The 16,604-nt window shown below is 42.3% G+C and overlaps 2 protein-coding genes across 2 annotated transcripts; both read right to left on the bottom strand.

The window, feature by feature from the left end:
- Positions 1 to 434: 434 nt before the first annotated feature.
- fem1c (fem-1 homolog c) lies at positions 435 to 11,795 on the bottom strand. The gene is made up of 6 exons (XM_084551204.1): positions 10,048 to 11,795; positions 5,961 to 6,130; positions 5,650 to 5,838; positions 5,018 to 5,529; positions 4,471 to 4,647; positions 435 to 4,365 (listed from the first exon to the last, which is right to left on the bottom strand). Exons 1-6 carry the CDS (start codon positions 10,589 to 10,591, stop codon positions 4,101 to 4,103), a joined length of 1,857 nt encoding a protein of 618 aa, XP_084407330.1. The 5' UTR covers positions 10,592 to 11,795; the 3' UTR covers positions 435 to 4,100.
- Positions 11,796 to 11,926: 131 nt separating this feature from the next.
- Positions 11,927 to 16,203, bottom strand: tmed7 (transmembrane p24 trafficking protein 7). The gene is made up of 4 exons (XM_084551205.1): positions 16,083 to 16,203; positions 15,574 to 15,768; positions 14,151 to 14,396; positions 11,927 to 13,944 (listed from the first exon to the last, which is right to left on the bottom strand). Exons 2-4 carry the CDS (start codon positions 15,730 to 15,732, stop codon positions 13,708 to 13,710), a joined length of 642 nt encoding a protein of 213 aa, XP_084407331.1. The 5' UTR covers positions 15,733 to 15,768; positions 16,083 to 16,203; the 3' UTR covers positions 11,927 to 13,707.
- Positions 16,204 to 16,604: the final 401 nt, after the last annotated feature.

Genomic DNA, 16,604 nt, shown 5'->3' with positions numbered 1-16,604 from the left:
ATCAGTTTCATTCGGCTACATGTTGTAAAAACTGAAAATAGCCGCCAGAAATTCTAGTTTTGTGGTCTACAAAATGGAAGCGGATCGTTACCCAGGCCTGCTCCGTCCTGCCTCGGCGGCCCTGTACGCAGACAATTACACACGACACACACCTACGGCGATCATGACTCAGAAAGAAATTCCCACTCTCTGCTTGTCGAGAGATCCTGGCGGTGAATCATCGCAGAACATTGAGGATAGGTGCGACATTCTGGGACTGTGTGGAGGAGACAGGACGAGGGAGGAAAAAAAAAAAACCTAATTCACATTTGCATTTCAATTGGTTCACAGGAAGATACATGTGTTATTAAGGTGGTATTCGAGTCCTTTTATCCCAACAGTGCCCATTTACTGTGGTTGAAAGTAAATGTTTCTAAGAATACAGAACTACTACAGGTTAAGCTAAATGCTAACACATCTTTACTCATTACAGAAAGACAAATTGAAGCCAACGATGATCAGGAAGCTCATTAGTTTTGAAGGTATTTTGGCCATAACCCAAGGTAAACAATACTGAACAAACAAGCCATACATTAGCATGGTTTTATTTGGGACAGTTCCTGGAAGCCACTCAGTGCACAACATGAGCAACCCCTTCTGCAATGTCAAAGGTTTTTCTGGGCACATTCCAGTCCGGAGGGGTCCTCTATGTGCCTTCTCTGGGTTCAAATATCTGGACTGGCTCCACCGCTCAGTGACTCTGCAGTAAGTCAAACTGGAAAAACCAATGAAGTATCAAACACCTCGGACTGTTGTTGAGCATTACTTCCCCATGTTGTCATGAAGCTTTTGAAGTATCTGTGTACACAGAAACCACTGGAAAGAAGCCCCAGCAAAACACCATATTACTGGTGGGATAGATAAACGCTATTCATCCTAATTGGACCTACAACTAAAATACAGACACTTGCTACAGACATTATGCGATCAGTACAACAACCTCTGCCAAGGTTCCCCAGGAAGCAGGAAATGAAGACATTAGGACAAGGAGACAAGTGCAACATGGGTTTATTGTCAAACTGGTTATTAAGACATGAACTTGATTAATGCCATAACAAATCTTAAACTCCGCTGTAGTAAAGTGCAGATTCAAATCAAGTTGCCCTGGGAGTCCTCATACATTTTTCGATGTCCGTTTCTTTTGAGCCATCGGGTTAAATAGACTGAAATATGAAATCCTACAAAATGTGAAAAGCCCTTTTTTTTTTTTTTAACGTTTTCTTAAATAAACCCAACACGTCTGAAGCTAATGTGCAAACAAGATAATTCACAAAGCTTTACTATTCTGTACGCGGAGTCGTCCTGCCACTCGTGCGTCACCGCTCGTACAATTGGACGACAGTTTTACAAAATGACGATCCTCGCTGTAGTCAACAGTACAAACCGGTTTGTGATAAAGGTGAATGAAATAAGAATGCAATGATCACTTAAACCCCTATATTTTTATTGAAAGTAGTACAAAGACAAATCATCAAATGCTTGAAACTGAGACCACGTGAAACAAAAAAATATCTGCTCATTTTGAATTTGATCCCAGCAACACGTTTTAAAAAAGCTGCGACCAGCTTGTTTACCGCTCTGTTGCGTCACCTCCTTCTCTTAACAGCACAGTGTAAGTGTGTGAGGAGGCCGGGAGACGTCGGCTTGAAAGCAAAATGTTTTTCCAGTCTTCTTTGATATAGGATCTCGGCGGCTCAGAAGTTCAGGGGCTCCTTTGTCATATTTTTAGTTTCCTAACGTGCCAAATGTTTTGAGTGAGCGACAGGTCTGAACTCTTTTGGAACCATGCTGTTTAGGATACATGGAGAACCTGGTTTGTCGTTGTGAAACAGTCACAGCTTTTCCCCCGTTACAGAAGTCATCTGGATGGAAGCATATATATCATTCAGCATAGATGATGCCACACGGTATGTGTAAAGAGTTACCCACGTGATATGCAGTAATACTATTTATACAATCACAGACGGCGGCTTGTACAGTGTTCACCGACAGCATCTCAGATGACCACGCTCCTCTTATGACCAGTGGATGTAGAAAATAAATAATAAATGTTCCCAAGTCAGAATACTGCAGTTTTTCTACGTAATCATAACAGCTTGGGCCCAGAGAAGGTGGAAACAGTATCTGGATCTTGCCTTCATTGCTTGGTAGAGTTTTAACTTTGTTCACGGAGATAGAAAAGTGTTCCTGAGCCCATGCAGTGACTTCTACTATGGATTTGTGTACATTTTGAAGATCATGACCATTCAATACTGATTTTTCAACCCATCCCTTACAAATCCCAAATACTCTGACGTGTTTTTAACTTTTTGCCCTTGTAGTGTTTAACAGAGTGGTAAACCATTCTCCATTTTATTCAGTAACACCCAGTCACATTACTTGACCCGTTGCCAATTAAGTAGTTAAATAGTTGAGAGATTGCACCAGGCGCTGCACAACTTTTCCCCCCAAGGGCTTCAAATTCAAAATGAGCAAATACAAACAAAATGTCTCCATTTCAGCATGTTCCCTCTTTACTAGTTTCAATTAAATATACGGTTTTGCATTCTGTCTTCACGTTTTATGCAGTGTTTTTGAAAAACATAAAATAAAAAAAATAAAGGAGTTGCAGTTTAGATTCTGTGAGTTGTCATGAAAGGTCTTCAGCTTTAATTGGTTGGTTGATATGCTGCTGCACATGCACGGTGAGCAAGTGATGGTAACGTACTCTTTTTGTTTTGTTTGATCACGGTTATTAATAATAATAATAATAAAAAAAATAAAATAAATGATGGCATTTAAAGGTCGGGCCACATGTGAACGTTAAAGAGGTCACTTCTGTGTACAAGCCCGCACTCTCCAGCGGCTGTAGACAGTTTGGCCGCTGTGGTTTTCTAGTGGCGGTCTTGTGCAGTATGGAATAATCTCCGCAAGTGCCACTTCACCAAACCCCCGTCCTCACCAGTTTGTGTGAGCTCCATTAACACTCTGCATACAGGAAACACTCGGTGCGGCACACACACACATTCACGTATACAAAAAAAAATAAAACAAATCATTCATTCATTCTTCTTCTTCTTCAACAATGAGCACAACGGTTTTGCACCCTGCTCTTTGAGTGAAGCAGGTGGATACTGAAGGAAACGGCAGCAATGAGGTAAACACAAAAACTCATGAGAGATATTGCACAGACAAGTGCCGGCACAGAATACAACAGTCTCTCTTTCCAACAGCCTAGCCTGTGCATAGGAAGAATAAAGCACTTATGGTGTTCGCACGCATTAAACCCTTCTTGTAAAGCTTTGTTATACACTAAAGTGGGGACAAATGAATCAAGAATCCATACCACTTGGCAGATTTCCAGATTTGCATGACAAAATCTACATGTATTGTAAAAGTACAAAATAAAACGACCAAAAAAAGAGAAAAAAATAACAAAAAACCTAAGGATGACTGAGGAAGGGTCCATGACTGTTGGCAACAGTGAAGAGACAACCAAAAAAAAAAATAACCTGAAGTCCCAGCATATGTAGAAATGCCTCAACTCTTGCTTTGAGAAGAGAGAAGCAGGCAATGTTGAGACTGGGTTGGAGCCAGCATGGAGAAAAATCTCTCAAGTTTCATCCAATAAATAGCATTGTGGAATATGCAAAAAGAGAAAAAACAAAAAAAAAAGATTCTCAAGCAGAAATACGTAAACCCTTTTGCTCAGGTCATCCAGAGATTCAACTGAGTCTGTCCATGTTGCAGTCTCCTCCAAATACATCCCCACAGACCAGGCTGCGACCAGTCAGATCTGTGGCTCTGTCACACAGGAGAAGGATAACGGTCGCTCATTCCTCCATTTAATCCAACCTTTTGTTTTAGTTGTTCCTGGTTAGCTGAGGACATACTTGTGCACATGAAGTTGATACTCTCCAAATAGTTTGAATTTGCAAACCTAACCCACATAATTGTTTTTTTTCCTGCTTCTCAAACACCTCGTGGGTCAGGTGTTGAGATACTCCTCAGTCTGTTCAGTCCATTTATAATCAACCCCCCCCGCCTCCCCCCTTTACACCCATCCTACTCCTTCACAATCATTATCTGTGGAGCAAGACGAAGGCCTCTAGTTTCTCGGGGATGTTCCCCCTGTAGTCGAGGCTGTGTTTGATGATAGCCCTGGCGGCTAGGCACTGCAGCGTGGTGTGGTTGATGGGCTGGATGACATTCCTGGCCAGCTCCTTCTCGTCCAGGAGGTCGCAGGCCGTTTGCTGGAAGGCGTTAGTGCTGTCGAAGTGGGTCCCGCAGGAAATCAGCAAGTTCATGATGTCGGGGTGACCGTTAGATGCCGCTATGTGGAGTGGGCTGGTTGAAAGACGTATAATAGATCAGTAAGATAATTTATTAGAGCACAAAATACAAATTATTCAAGATAAATATAGGTTAAAAAGAAAAAGAAAAGAAACACACCTGTTGTCATCTTCATCTCGGCTGTTAACATCTGCCCCACACTCAAGGAGGATAGAAGCAACCGTGAGGGAGGGGAACTTGCATACGGGATAGCGTCCTACACAGGTGGTGTTGCGGTCGACTGCCAGGTGTAGTGGACTGTAGCCATTTTTACCACATGGCTGGAGCTTCAGGAATCTGAAGATTTGGAAAGATGTCAACTTTTCAGTCAAAAGAGTAAGCGACGATGAACGGCAAACATCACCATCAATGCTCAATGTTCCAGCAGAGAACGGGGACATGGGTTCAGCATTATTTAGCTCAATTTACACCCCTCCTATTTGCTGGAAGTGTGGGAGTGTAAATGTGCCGGGGGGAGGCCGGCTGGTGAAATTTCAGACTACCAAACCACATACCAGGCAGGCGATGGCAAAACCCATTTTCAGAAATTAGGTCAAAGAAAATTACTGTGGTAGAAAATTCGTCACACCCTTTTAACTGCTATATTTTATACGCAAACTCACAACAACACATTGTTCCTCACTGACATTACAGTCAAAGTACACACCTGTAGATGGTTTCCTTCTTGAAGTGGTCCTGCTCTGCAGTACACGGCACCTTCTCCAAAAGACAAATGAGGTGCAGGATAATTGAGAGGGCCTTGCTGAGCTGGGCAGGGTCAGGAGGTACTGGTCCATTTTGTTTAACCGCTCGCTCAATCTCCAACACGCTCTTTGAAAGTATTCCCATCAAGTCCTCAAATGACACGGACGTCCCCAAGAGCCCCTTGGCCCTGTCCTGCAGCATGAAGGAGAAGAGCTCGGCGAACGACAGCAGGCTGGACGCCGTCATGGGGCTGAGGGGGTCCAGGTTGGTCTGCTGCATGTCCAGCGCATACTTCCACAGGTTGATGCAGCGCTCAAAGTTTCCAGAGTCGGCGTAGACCGCTCCTCGGTAGCGGATGTAGTAGGACGTGTCTGGATGTTGTGGACCGAGGATTCTCTCGCGGATCAGCAGAGCCTGCATGCGCATTTCGTCCGGGTCAGAAATCAGTCCGTCAAGCTCCTCTCCATTTGTTACCTAAAAAAAGATTTAAAGGTCGATACATTACGTTTTCATCTTCTTCTGATCGTTATGGACTTCTGTCTTCTGCCACGTGAATTCTGTGATAGTAAAAACTGATTTCACTCGCAGACTCACCTCCCTGGCATAGTCGTATGCCATGACCAGCTGCTTTGGTTCCGGTTTATGGGCAATGTTGTTACTGTCCGTGTACCTGAGGTCCATGGCTCTCTTCCAGTATTTTAAAGCTCCAAGCAGATCTCTCTTTTTGTCTACAAATGTAGCACCCAAAAGCTCCAGAGCATCGATGCGTTCACTGCTCTTTGTCTGCATTGAGAGAACAAAAAAGAGCACTGATTATTTGTTGAATATTCAGCAGATTCACAACATCATAGCCTCACACATATGTATGCAGACAAACTGCACTGCAAAGTGACCGGAAGCCTGACCTGCTGATGCGACGTCAGATAGTCAACAATGTTGGTGTGACCCGTTACACTGGCAGAGAGGAGCGGTGTCATGCCGTAGCCATCCTGCTCCATGGACGCTCCATACTGCAGCAACATGCGCATGATCTCCAGGCTGCCGGACTCTGCACAGTCATGAAGTGCTGTGTTGCCTGCGAAGACAGAGGACGCATGTCTTACAATGAGAGTCTATATAACTTACATCCAGTCAGAAAACAGACAGCTGGTACATTATAAGGACACGATTGACGTTTTTGTTTTTAAACTAAATGTCTAAATCTCACAATCAAGATTTCTCTTTATGTTGTCTTCTAAATGCAAGTTGGGAGTAGTGGCAGCTGGTGAAGACGACGCAATAACATCAAATATACACATTAACGCAGTCAAAAAGCAGAACTGGAAAAGATGTTGAAAACAATCAGTCACAAGTATCAACCATAGAGCCACAGATACTTTGCGTAGGTCGCATTACTCTGGGCGTTTTACTCAACAACAGCAACAACAGATTTCTGGACCAGCAGAACCACGCAGCCTGACCGTTCACGTTACTGACGAGGACTGTAAGTGATGCTGTTCCTATGTTATTATTCTGTTCAGCAGCCGCACTTTATTATAGAAGAGTGTTCCCTTAAAACGTGGTGCACGGCTACATAAAAATACACTGTGGTGAAAGAGAAGACACTGAAGAAGTTGGAGTTTTGCTGCAATATTTTTTGAATGTTTTCCCCACTCACTGCCGGGCACAATTTTATCAAATAGTACCTTTATTTTTTTAACAAATAATGCACATTTACAACCTTGCTTTTTGCTATTGTTTGTTGATACTGAATATTACATATGAGATACAGCGTTAAGAAAACTATTTTTGAGTTTATGTAGACAAAAAGAAAAAAGCCATATCACAAAGCCCTACTGCTCATAATTGGAATAATAACCCCATCGTGATAAAAGTGACTCAGATAAACACCTAAAATTAGAACAGCCCGGACCAGTCGGAAGGAAAGTTCAATCAGATTATGGGGAGTTTGAGATTAACCTTTGATAATCTGTTCAGTGAGAAAATATTTGTGCCCTGTGAACCATGTGAACATCTGATCTACGATCATTTCTCTTTTGTTGGAATAAACACATTTCTAGTGGATGTAAATATCGGGTGACGCGACGAGTTTCCGTTGTGAAACACAAACATGGTGGTAGCTTGTTTGTATGTTGGTCAAACAAAAGAACAGCACTGGAAATGATGTCGGTAGACCCATCGGAAGTGTAGATATGTCTTGGTCTCACACTTTCTATTGAATCAATATAATTAATACAACTGGGGGGAAACTGTATTGAACAAATATTGTTCATGTAAAAGGTAGCCAGTGTTGCCTCTCTGAGGCAGGAAGGGCCAAAATTCAAGGACACGTGCTTGCATCGTGCTGCATCCAATTATATTATTTCTGTTATGATGTCTTGGAGAGCCCGAGTTAATAAGCAACCTTTATGCTACACTCACAACACATTCAAAGAGCACATGAGCCGCCACTGGGATTATGGAGGATGTTGTGACGAGCCATTTATCCATGCAACGATCACCCATTCAGATGAGATGTGCCTCAGTCTCTGTGTGCATGTAATTGGCAACTCCACAACTATTAAAACAGATGAACCACGGGTCATGTCTATAGCTCTAGCATAACTTAATGGGGAAATGTGCTGAAAAGAAGCTTTGCAGCGACAGATACTACATTATATACTCACTTTCCAGTTCAATAGGTACACGAGAGAATTCTAATATAGCAGCCCTGCATTAAATCCTCCTTTATGATGGCTATAATGTTCGGTTTATGTTGAAACAGCATCAGAAAGGTGGTAATTCAACTGTATAATCATGGAATTAAACAAGTGTTTAATTTAGTGGGCCATTGACTAAGATTGTATAACTGTGTTGGTGCACGTACGACACAATGCAGTACAACAGTGTGACAAAAACCAAAATGAAAAACAACATCTCTCTCAGTCGTTTTAAATAAACGCTGAATATCACAACCTTCTTGAACATTTAATGCAGGGCTGTTACATTAGACTGCATTAGCGTTCGCTGTCCCAATGACCTGGCAAGTGAGAGGAGTGTATTTTTCCTTCCCTTTCCACACCGGCCAACGTTTTGAAATAGACTTGTTTGCTTTCACTTGGGTGGGTGTGTCACATTGTAGGTGAAACCTTATGAGGGAGCGACTAAGTGTGGAATTCAAAACAAGAAAACATAATGGGCCACATTCTGAACAGTGATGTGTGTTGTTGGCGTCAATTCCCCACTGGGAAAATTGTTTTCAGAAAAGGGACAGTTTACCATTACTGCATTTATTCAGGACATGGCTGGGCTGTTAATCATTTGTTTAATGGTGGGAGTCTGCTAATGTCCTGTGCTCCAGACTATTCTTTCAAATCGGGCACTCAGCCATGGAAATCATCTGTAATTTCCGACAAAAATGTGGGCTTGAACACACAATTCATGTCATACTTTCTTCACAAAGTCACATTCTCTGTTCCCCCGTGCTAACCCATACTCAAGCCAAGAAGAACAAACAGGGTAAATACAAGATTGACCGTCATTTACACTCTTCAGTCACTGTCAAGACTTTTTTGGGGGAGAAAACTATGGAGCTCTACCGTTTATCTGAGATGAATTAAACAAAGACCAGTGGGTCTAACAATGCAGGTAAATAGTTTAACATTGGTGTCATCGTTTTGATGTTACGATCAGAGTTAGAGTTCAAAATAACTTGCTCCAAAAGAATACAGTAGGGCTGTATTTTAAGAAATGCTGACTAGATAAATATAAGATGTTAAACTAAAACCTGTGAACCACGTTTCAAACCAAGGGATTTCTTTGTGTTTTCTTTAAAAAGCCCTCCCAGCAGAACTGCGGCTATCTTAAGCACACAGAGAGGACAACACCTCACAAACTGGTGGTGTGCTGAAAGAACTTGACGACCTGGGAAGAGTTCAATTATTAAAGTTTTAAAGCAGTTCAGTCAGATGTGATTATCACGGTGTCATGGCCATGTCTTTTCCCTAACTTGCTTGCTTCCTCCATCAACACAAAGCCCATTGTTTTTGAAAAACAACAACAAAAAAGCGTCCACTTCATATTGAATATTTCACATTTACTCCCTCGTGTTGGTTCAGCTGTTATGTGAAAGGGGACAGGCTTGAAAGAGGGCTTTCCACCAGCACACACATGCAGGCTTGTGTAATGGTTTGCGCACAATAAAGCGCATGACTCTTGCTCTTTAACTGGCCCCCCGAGAACATGAATGAATGTAGTGTAACTTCATCAGGAAAGCTAAGAATAAGCTACGACAGCACGGCTCTGATCAATGAACTAACGCGGGGGTTCAAATGTGCACATTCAATGCACGTGCCTGTTTGCAAGTTTGACAATGTGACGATTAACGCAGAGGCCATAAAAACAAAACACAAAAAAAAATAGCCACACTTTGAGAGCCGGACCATCTGGAACACAGACAGTATACAGATGTTCAGAGGAGGAGTGAACCGCGGCGCATGAGTGATATTAGCGTTTCCTGTCCACTTTTAAGAAATTTGGGAATTTGAGCCAACAATAGCTCCTTTACTCCAACACACAACTACAGCCAATAACTGCTTGATACGCAAACAAACATAACTGGAAAAAATGCTTTTATTTTGCTAGCGATCCCATAGTTTGACATCTACGGGGGGAGAAAAAAAATTGGCCTAAAAACTGACAAGACTGTATTTATAAAGCACCATGTAAGGAGAAATATGTGATCTTTCAGACACACCCAGACAGGCATGCCCAAGTTGACGTAGCCAGATCGCAGCTTTCCACTGAGGAACCAGAAGTTCGTGCTCTTGTGTTGAGTCATTTCAGACAGAAATATGTGAAAGCCAGAAAAATATGTCACCTGATGGTGCTCCCTGCTGACTAAGTGTATATTTAGATCTCTGCATGTCCTCATACGTGAGGTATGAGGATATTTAATCTGTTTACAATGAAAATAAGCTAATAATCCACTGAAATGTCTTCGGTTGGACTCACCTTTTACACTTTTCCTGTTCACATCTGCACCTTTCTCCAGCAGGTACTGCGCTATCTCCTTGTGCCCCTTGTAGCAGGAAATCATGAGGCACGTGTGGCCGTGCCTGTTGGCCACCTCCAGGTCAGCTTTGTGCTCCACCAGGTATTTCACAATGTCCAGGTGGCCGTCAAAGCAGGCCGCCCTCAGGGGCGTTGAGTTTGTGAGGGTCGTGCTGTTGACAGAAGCCCCGTGACCCAGGAGGGACTGGACCACCTTCAGGTGACCCGCCGCCGAGGCTGCCCAGAGAGGGGGCGCTCCCTCGATGGTCTCACCGTCAAAGTTCACGGAGCCCCCGATCTCAACGGGAGCACAGCAACACTCCAGCAGGTACTCCACCAGGTCCAGGTGTCCGTACCGGGAGGCCATAAGCAGCGGGGTGGCCCCATTCGTCTTCTCTCCCATTAATTTAGTCACCTCGTGTCCATCTTTGTTCTCCAGCAGTTTTTGAAGCAGCCGGAGCTTACCGTCCCTGGCCGCGTTAAACACTGCTGTCTTTAAATCCATAACTGGGAGTTAGTGTCCACTGGTGATTCAATAATAATAATAAAAAATAAAAATAAAAAACACACACACAGAAAGGTGTCCGTGAAACAATGAGTCAGTCGAGGTGTACCGCTGCCGTGGACAGGTGAAGCTCGGGACCCTTTGTTTACAACTAGCTCCGAATTTAAACCAATTAGCTAACGCTTTCGGTTAAAACAAAACAAAAGAAAAGAAAAACACGCAGAAATTCAAGAGTTTCTAAACCCCACCCTATAAAATTTGGCACCACCAGTGGGTTTAGTGAATATTTATCTCTTTTAATAACTCAGACGTTTGAGTCGACCCATGGTCCAGTGGTACGTTTGTCTTAGCAGAGTTAGCAGAGCGGCTAGTAGTCAACTTCCTCGATCAATGTAGCTAGCTAGCTAGCTAGCCGACCTAGCTTCGCTCAACTACTTTTCACCTCTTTATTGGTCGTTCAGTCGATACTCCTCCACTGACACTTCGTCCCCTCCGAGCAGCTCTCCTTTATCAGATACGTGTCCTTCGTTTTTCATCGCTCCACAACATAACGTTACTCCTGAGACGGTGTTTAAATATCTTTCTTTTTTTCACCCCCACCGAGGGCCGAGATGCGGAGATCCACCCCCACCCGTTCCGCGGTGCCGCCGCCGCTGCTGCTGTTAGCTTAGCCTGGAAAAACGACGCTCGGTCTCCTGTTCGCCCAAAAACCAGGAGAGGATAACCCCCGATATCCGAGCCCGGGTTCCTCTTTCTCTCTCAAACACACACACACACGTCGAGAAATAAACGACAGCGTTACCCAAAAGAAAAGGGGCGAGGAGTGAGACGTCAGTGTAGCCACTCAGAAAGCTGGCACAGCAGCAGTTTTCAGCGAGGGTAGAAGGTAAATAGGGAAGGCTAACCACCCACGACTCGACCGGATGATCACGACACAGTTTCTGTCAAATCACAAACGCAACGCAGTCTTTTTTCTCCAGTTGGGGGCAAATGATTGACAGGTGAGCAGCCAATCACAGAGCGGGACGCTTAGTCAACAGCCAATAGGAAACAAGCAAAGAGAGATAAAAAAGATTCAGTGAAAAGCACATGACACTTCTCTTTAATGGAAATGAAACTATCACGGAAATAAAAGCCATTATAAAAAGAATTACTTAAATATGCCCTGTGTGTATCTGCCGGACACATACATAACTACTGACGTATAGCACAGAGGAAAGGATGACTGTGACAGCCTTGGTTATATCACTCCCTACAGGTAAAAAGAAGCATGACCAGAAGATGTATCTAGAAACTCCCAAGTCCACGTCAATAAAAAAATAAACCCACACTTGGAACATTTAAACAGAAAGTTTATTCAGCCATCCCCAATAACTTAACAAGTTCCCAGAGCTGAATCTGTGTCCAAAAGTGTGTTCAAACTTGAAGAAAATACCAACATATTGCACCGCGTACCAAGACAGACGACAAACATATGGTTGAGTGTAGACGGAACAATACGAGAAGTGAAGCCAAACCACAAATAATGTATTGCTGAGTGAATAGTAATAAAGGTTTTAGCTGATTTTAATGAGTTAATACAGACTCTGCAAAGCAGAACAATAACCCACCAATTTTTTTTTGGTGGGTTTGGTGTAAAAGTTACTTACAAATAAACAAAAAATCTCACATTTTAACAGAGGCATTGTCTGGCTTTGTTGGGAGATGGTCGCGTTTACAGAATAACTCTTACATCAAACTGGCTCCATGATACTTAGGCATTTCATTTTTCTGTGTGTAAGGGCTAAAAGAGAGATTGACCTATGTTGATCGCCTGAAGCAACACTATCGGATTCAACAGTGGCCTACAGCGGAAGAGGATGTGCTCCTGTAGACTATGAGGCGTAATGAAACTCTTTCCTTTTTGTATTGTTTCACGAATGACAACAGCAAATGTAGTAAGAAAAGCTGTGAAGGGATAAGACATCAAATTTCAACTCAAAGTGACCAGAATTAGCGTCTATTTAAGCAATTATTTGCGACACAAGGTAAATCTTTTACAACAGCGCTGTATAAAACCAAAAAGGACAGTGACAACCCACGACATAAATAAGTTGTTATACTTTAAACAGCAAAGGCAGAACTACACATAACATTGCAGGGAACCGGGACAAAATAAAGGCTGGTGCAGTTAAAAGTGTTGGCAATGCCACCTAACACACAAAATGTCTTTTTTAAATACAGGAATTTTAGTTTTTTCTTTTTTTTGTCTCCCACACAGATGTAATAAAGGAGCCCCATACGTTGTAAGTATACTATAATTCACCTCAGTGTGTTCAAACGGAGTCATTCCTTCACCCAGATGTATAATAAGAGCAAATGGGCCACTCAAGGGAGACTATCAGCATCTCTAACTTCAATCCTTTAACTTCTGAACAATTTCAAGCTAACATTAGAGGATGGCTTACTGTCTGTATAACATTTGCCCTTGTAGTTACTCATCTAAAATGACAAAGCTGATAAAAGCAAACACAGTATCTACTCTTTCTCACTTAATACAGTGAGGTTTTATATTAAAGAAAACTGCAACAGATTTTTCATGGACAAACACAACTTTGTGGCGTAGCCCCCTTTACATAGTGAGTGGGGTTTTAGAAAGCCAGTGCTCTGACGATAAGGAAAAATAACCTCAGCGTCCCAACTTCCACTACCTAATTCCAGAGCACAGTTTGGGTTGAAAAATGGACCAGATAAGGGAAAGATGGTTTGAGATGACGAGTGGGCAGAAAATACCAAATAAAATAAGAACACATTTAGAAATGATTTCAAATATTCAAATTACTTAAGGCTCACTTTGACTAAATGACCCGTGCTCGAACTACTTCCAATACAAATAGTTACAAGCAACACAATCAAGCCTTCCTTCTGTTTTACTTTAACCACACAACTTTTTTCTCAAGGCTAGTTTGTATAAAGTGTCTAAGAACAGCAGTGCTGAATGAGGATGACATGTCAGATTGTACGACCTGGCAGACTGATATGATCTAACTTCAGATCAGCACTTCTGTTCTTACCCACTCAATGCACAAGAGCCAAGGTACAGATAAAGAAAGCGATGAATCAGATCTCATAGACTGTTACGATCCGACACGCGTTATAGTCGTCTTCTTGTCAGAGAAGAAGCTTCTCAGCAGGAGAACCTGGCTGATGCTGACTACCAGAAGGATAATGGCTTCTCCAATGGACCAGAACGCAACACGGGTGTTGAGGTCCTCTGCCCGACTACGTCCCTGTGCCTCACGGAGGCGGAAGTGTGTCTGGTAGTCGATGACCGACTTCAGAGCCTCATGGATGGACACGCAGGCTGATTCCATCTGCAATAAACGGAGGGAAGGACCAGTATTAGATCTATTAGATGATGCACTACTAAGACACTTTGATTTGTAACATTAACATACTTTGTACAACACTTTATCAGGTTAATTCAGAGGTGCAGCGCACCCAATTTTGGCAACTATAAAATCTTCATGCCAAAAGTAACCCTCCACCCCCAATACAAACACACACACAGACAGCCTACCTGAGTCAGAGCAGTGACTCTGTTCTCATTAGGAAAGAGGGGAGGGTCATCTCCGACCTGGAAATCAAAGTAAACCGTCTTGTGCGTGAAGGTGGAGAATTCATTGCTGAAACAGAACTTGTAGGTGCCGTTTTTGGCTGCTGTGAAGGTAAAGCTATCATATTGCTTTTTCATCTCCTTGTAGAGGGTAGTGCCATCGGGGTCCTCCAAACGACAGTCCACATCATAATGACCACCGGTAACAACCTGAGAATCCAAGCAACAGAAATAGTATTCATTAAATAACATAATGACACATTTAATTTATATAAATATCTAGTACGTCACAATTTATTGCCAAACATGGTAAAACCATAGTGAATGAGACTATGGTCCACTGATAAAAAATATCGCAATATATCTGCATTATTATGAACTGAGTGGTATTCATTTGGGGAGAAAAATGCTGTGCTGACTTGCTGCTGATATAATCTCTATAAACTGTTCTGTGCTAAACCATTCTCAAACAATAGCTGATGGATGGATTGCTGCTAATCTGAAGCAAACATTTCCTACTGCTGCAGCTTCCATTAAAGCATTCAACTTGTAAAACACCAGTGAATTTATGAGGAAGTCATTGCCGATGCAATACACATCGTTCACCAAAAACCATGTTGATTGTTTTTGATGAACGATGTCGAACCATTTTTTTGTAATTTATTACTTTGGATCAGTTTGAAATATTAGATACGGTAATGGAACAATAAGATGTGCAGCACAAGGCTCACTTACATCCTCTCAGCCAGATAATGAACCCCTTTCACTGTGTGCTGCTGTATGCAGACTTATGCCAAGTTCAGTACAAAATTAGATCAGAGTTGTTCATAGAATGATAAAGAACAATTATTGTCTGACTTTGGTATTAAAAAAAACAATAGTTTGTTTCACTGTGACCAGACATAATAACGTCACAAGACAAACAGTATAATTTAACAATGAATGATCAATTGGGAGCGGACAACACAATAGTCTGCTATTCTCCGATTTCAGTGTAGACATACAGTGATGAGGCATAACATTATGACCACCCTCCTAATATTGTGTCAGTCAGGCTTGTTCACAGATACTTCATCAGTTTGGGATCCAGGGAATTTAGAGGGCAGATCAACACCAAGTCATGTTTTTTGAGGTGTTCCTAAACAGTTTTTTTTTTGTGCGTGTGTGCCACACAATACACACCCCATTGTGTGTAAACCTTTACAAGTTTATTAGAGACAGGACACCAAATATTTGTCAGTTGGACACAGGGCTGGTCATAGCCGAGGTATGTTAATCAATGACGCCTGATACTGCCTACATACAAAGGACAATCTCGATTCTGTTCATAGCAGTTGTTAATAAGATTGGAGGGCTGGGCTGTATGTCGGATTAAAACCACACGAACCTGAAACTCCAGTGTACACTTGGTGCCGACAGTGATGTCCTCGTAGAAACACTGCTTGGCATTGTCTGGCAGCTCAAAAGTTAGCTCGGAGCCTAGCACCCACCCACAGAGCAGCTGGGCCCACAACACCTGCAACAGCAACCGAAACGATCCGTACATACTGAAGACCGAGAGCCAGCAGCTTCAAATGAAAACCTGCAGAAATAAGTAAAAGCAGGCATTAGAATAAAATCAATACCGACGGCGGTAAAAAAAAAAAAGAGGCAAAAATAGGGACAAAGCAAACCCGGACATTGGTATTAACGACAGTTGTTAGCTTAAAGCTAACTAGCTAGCTAGCTGGTCTTTATATTTTAGAGACATAAAGTAGCTTGTTGTTTATAGCATATGTCAGTGGCTATTGTGTGTTAATATTTTTGGCTCGTGTGTGGTCATGAGAGTTTTAATAAATTCAAACGTGAACATTTCTTAATTCATTATTTTTGTCAGAGTCGGAATTACCTACTCACCCTAAAGTCCTCACCCGGATGCGACTAATGCCATGTGACGTAGAACTAACGTGACACGCTATTGGCCGTCATCAGTAAGGGCCCGCCTCGTGCTCTCTCTCATTGGCCAAAAAGAGGAAGACGTGCGCTTGTAAGATCACGTGGCCACGTACACAGGAAAAAAAAAAAAATCTTCCTCTTCAATACACTCCAACGTGGCTGCTACTCCACAGACTGTGTTTATTATGGAAATTATGTTGTGTGAATCATGATATTTTACTGGGATCACATAGAAAATATTATTATTATTTTTACTTAGCAGTGTCTAAAGTCATTCATTCAGATTCAGAAAACTTTATTTGTCCCCGGGGGCAATTTACGGCACAAGTGAGCAGCTTAACGTACAAGTACAAACATTTTAAGGAGCAAAAAAACAAAAAACAAGACAGAAATAGCACAAGATACAAATACAAAGTATATACAAGTTGCCATGTCATAAATGTTATAACTATCCAAAATGTCCATGATGTCCATGGTCATATA

The sequence above is a fragment of the Chelon labrosus genome (genome assembly GCF_963514085.1).
Source record: "Chelon labrosus genome assembly, chromosome: 9".
Taxonomy (NCBI): domain Eukaryota; kingdom Metazoa; phylum Chordata; class Actinopteri; order Mugiliformes; family Mugilidae; genus Chelon; species Chelon labrosus.
This window is presented reverse-complemented; position numbering and strand designations above follow the sequence as displayed.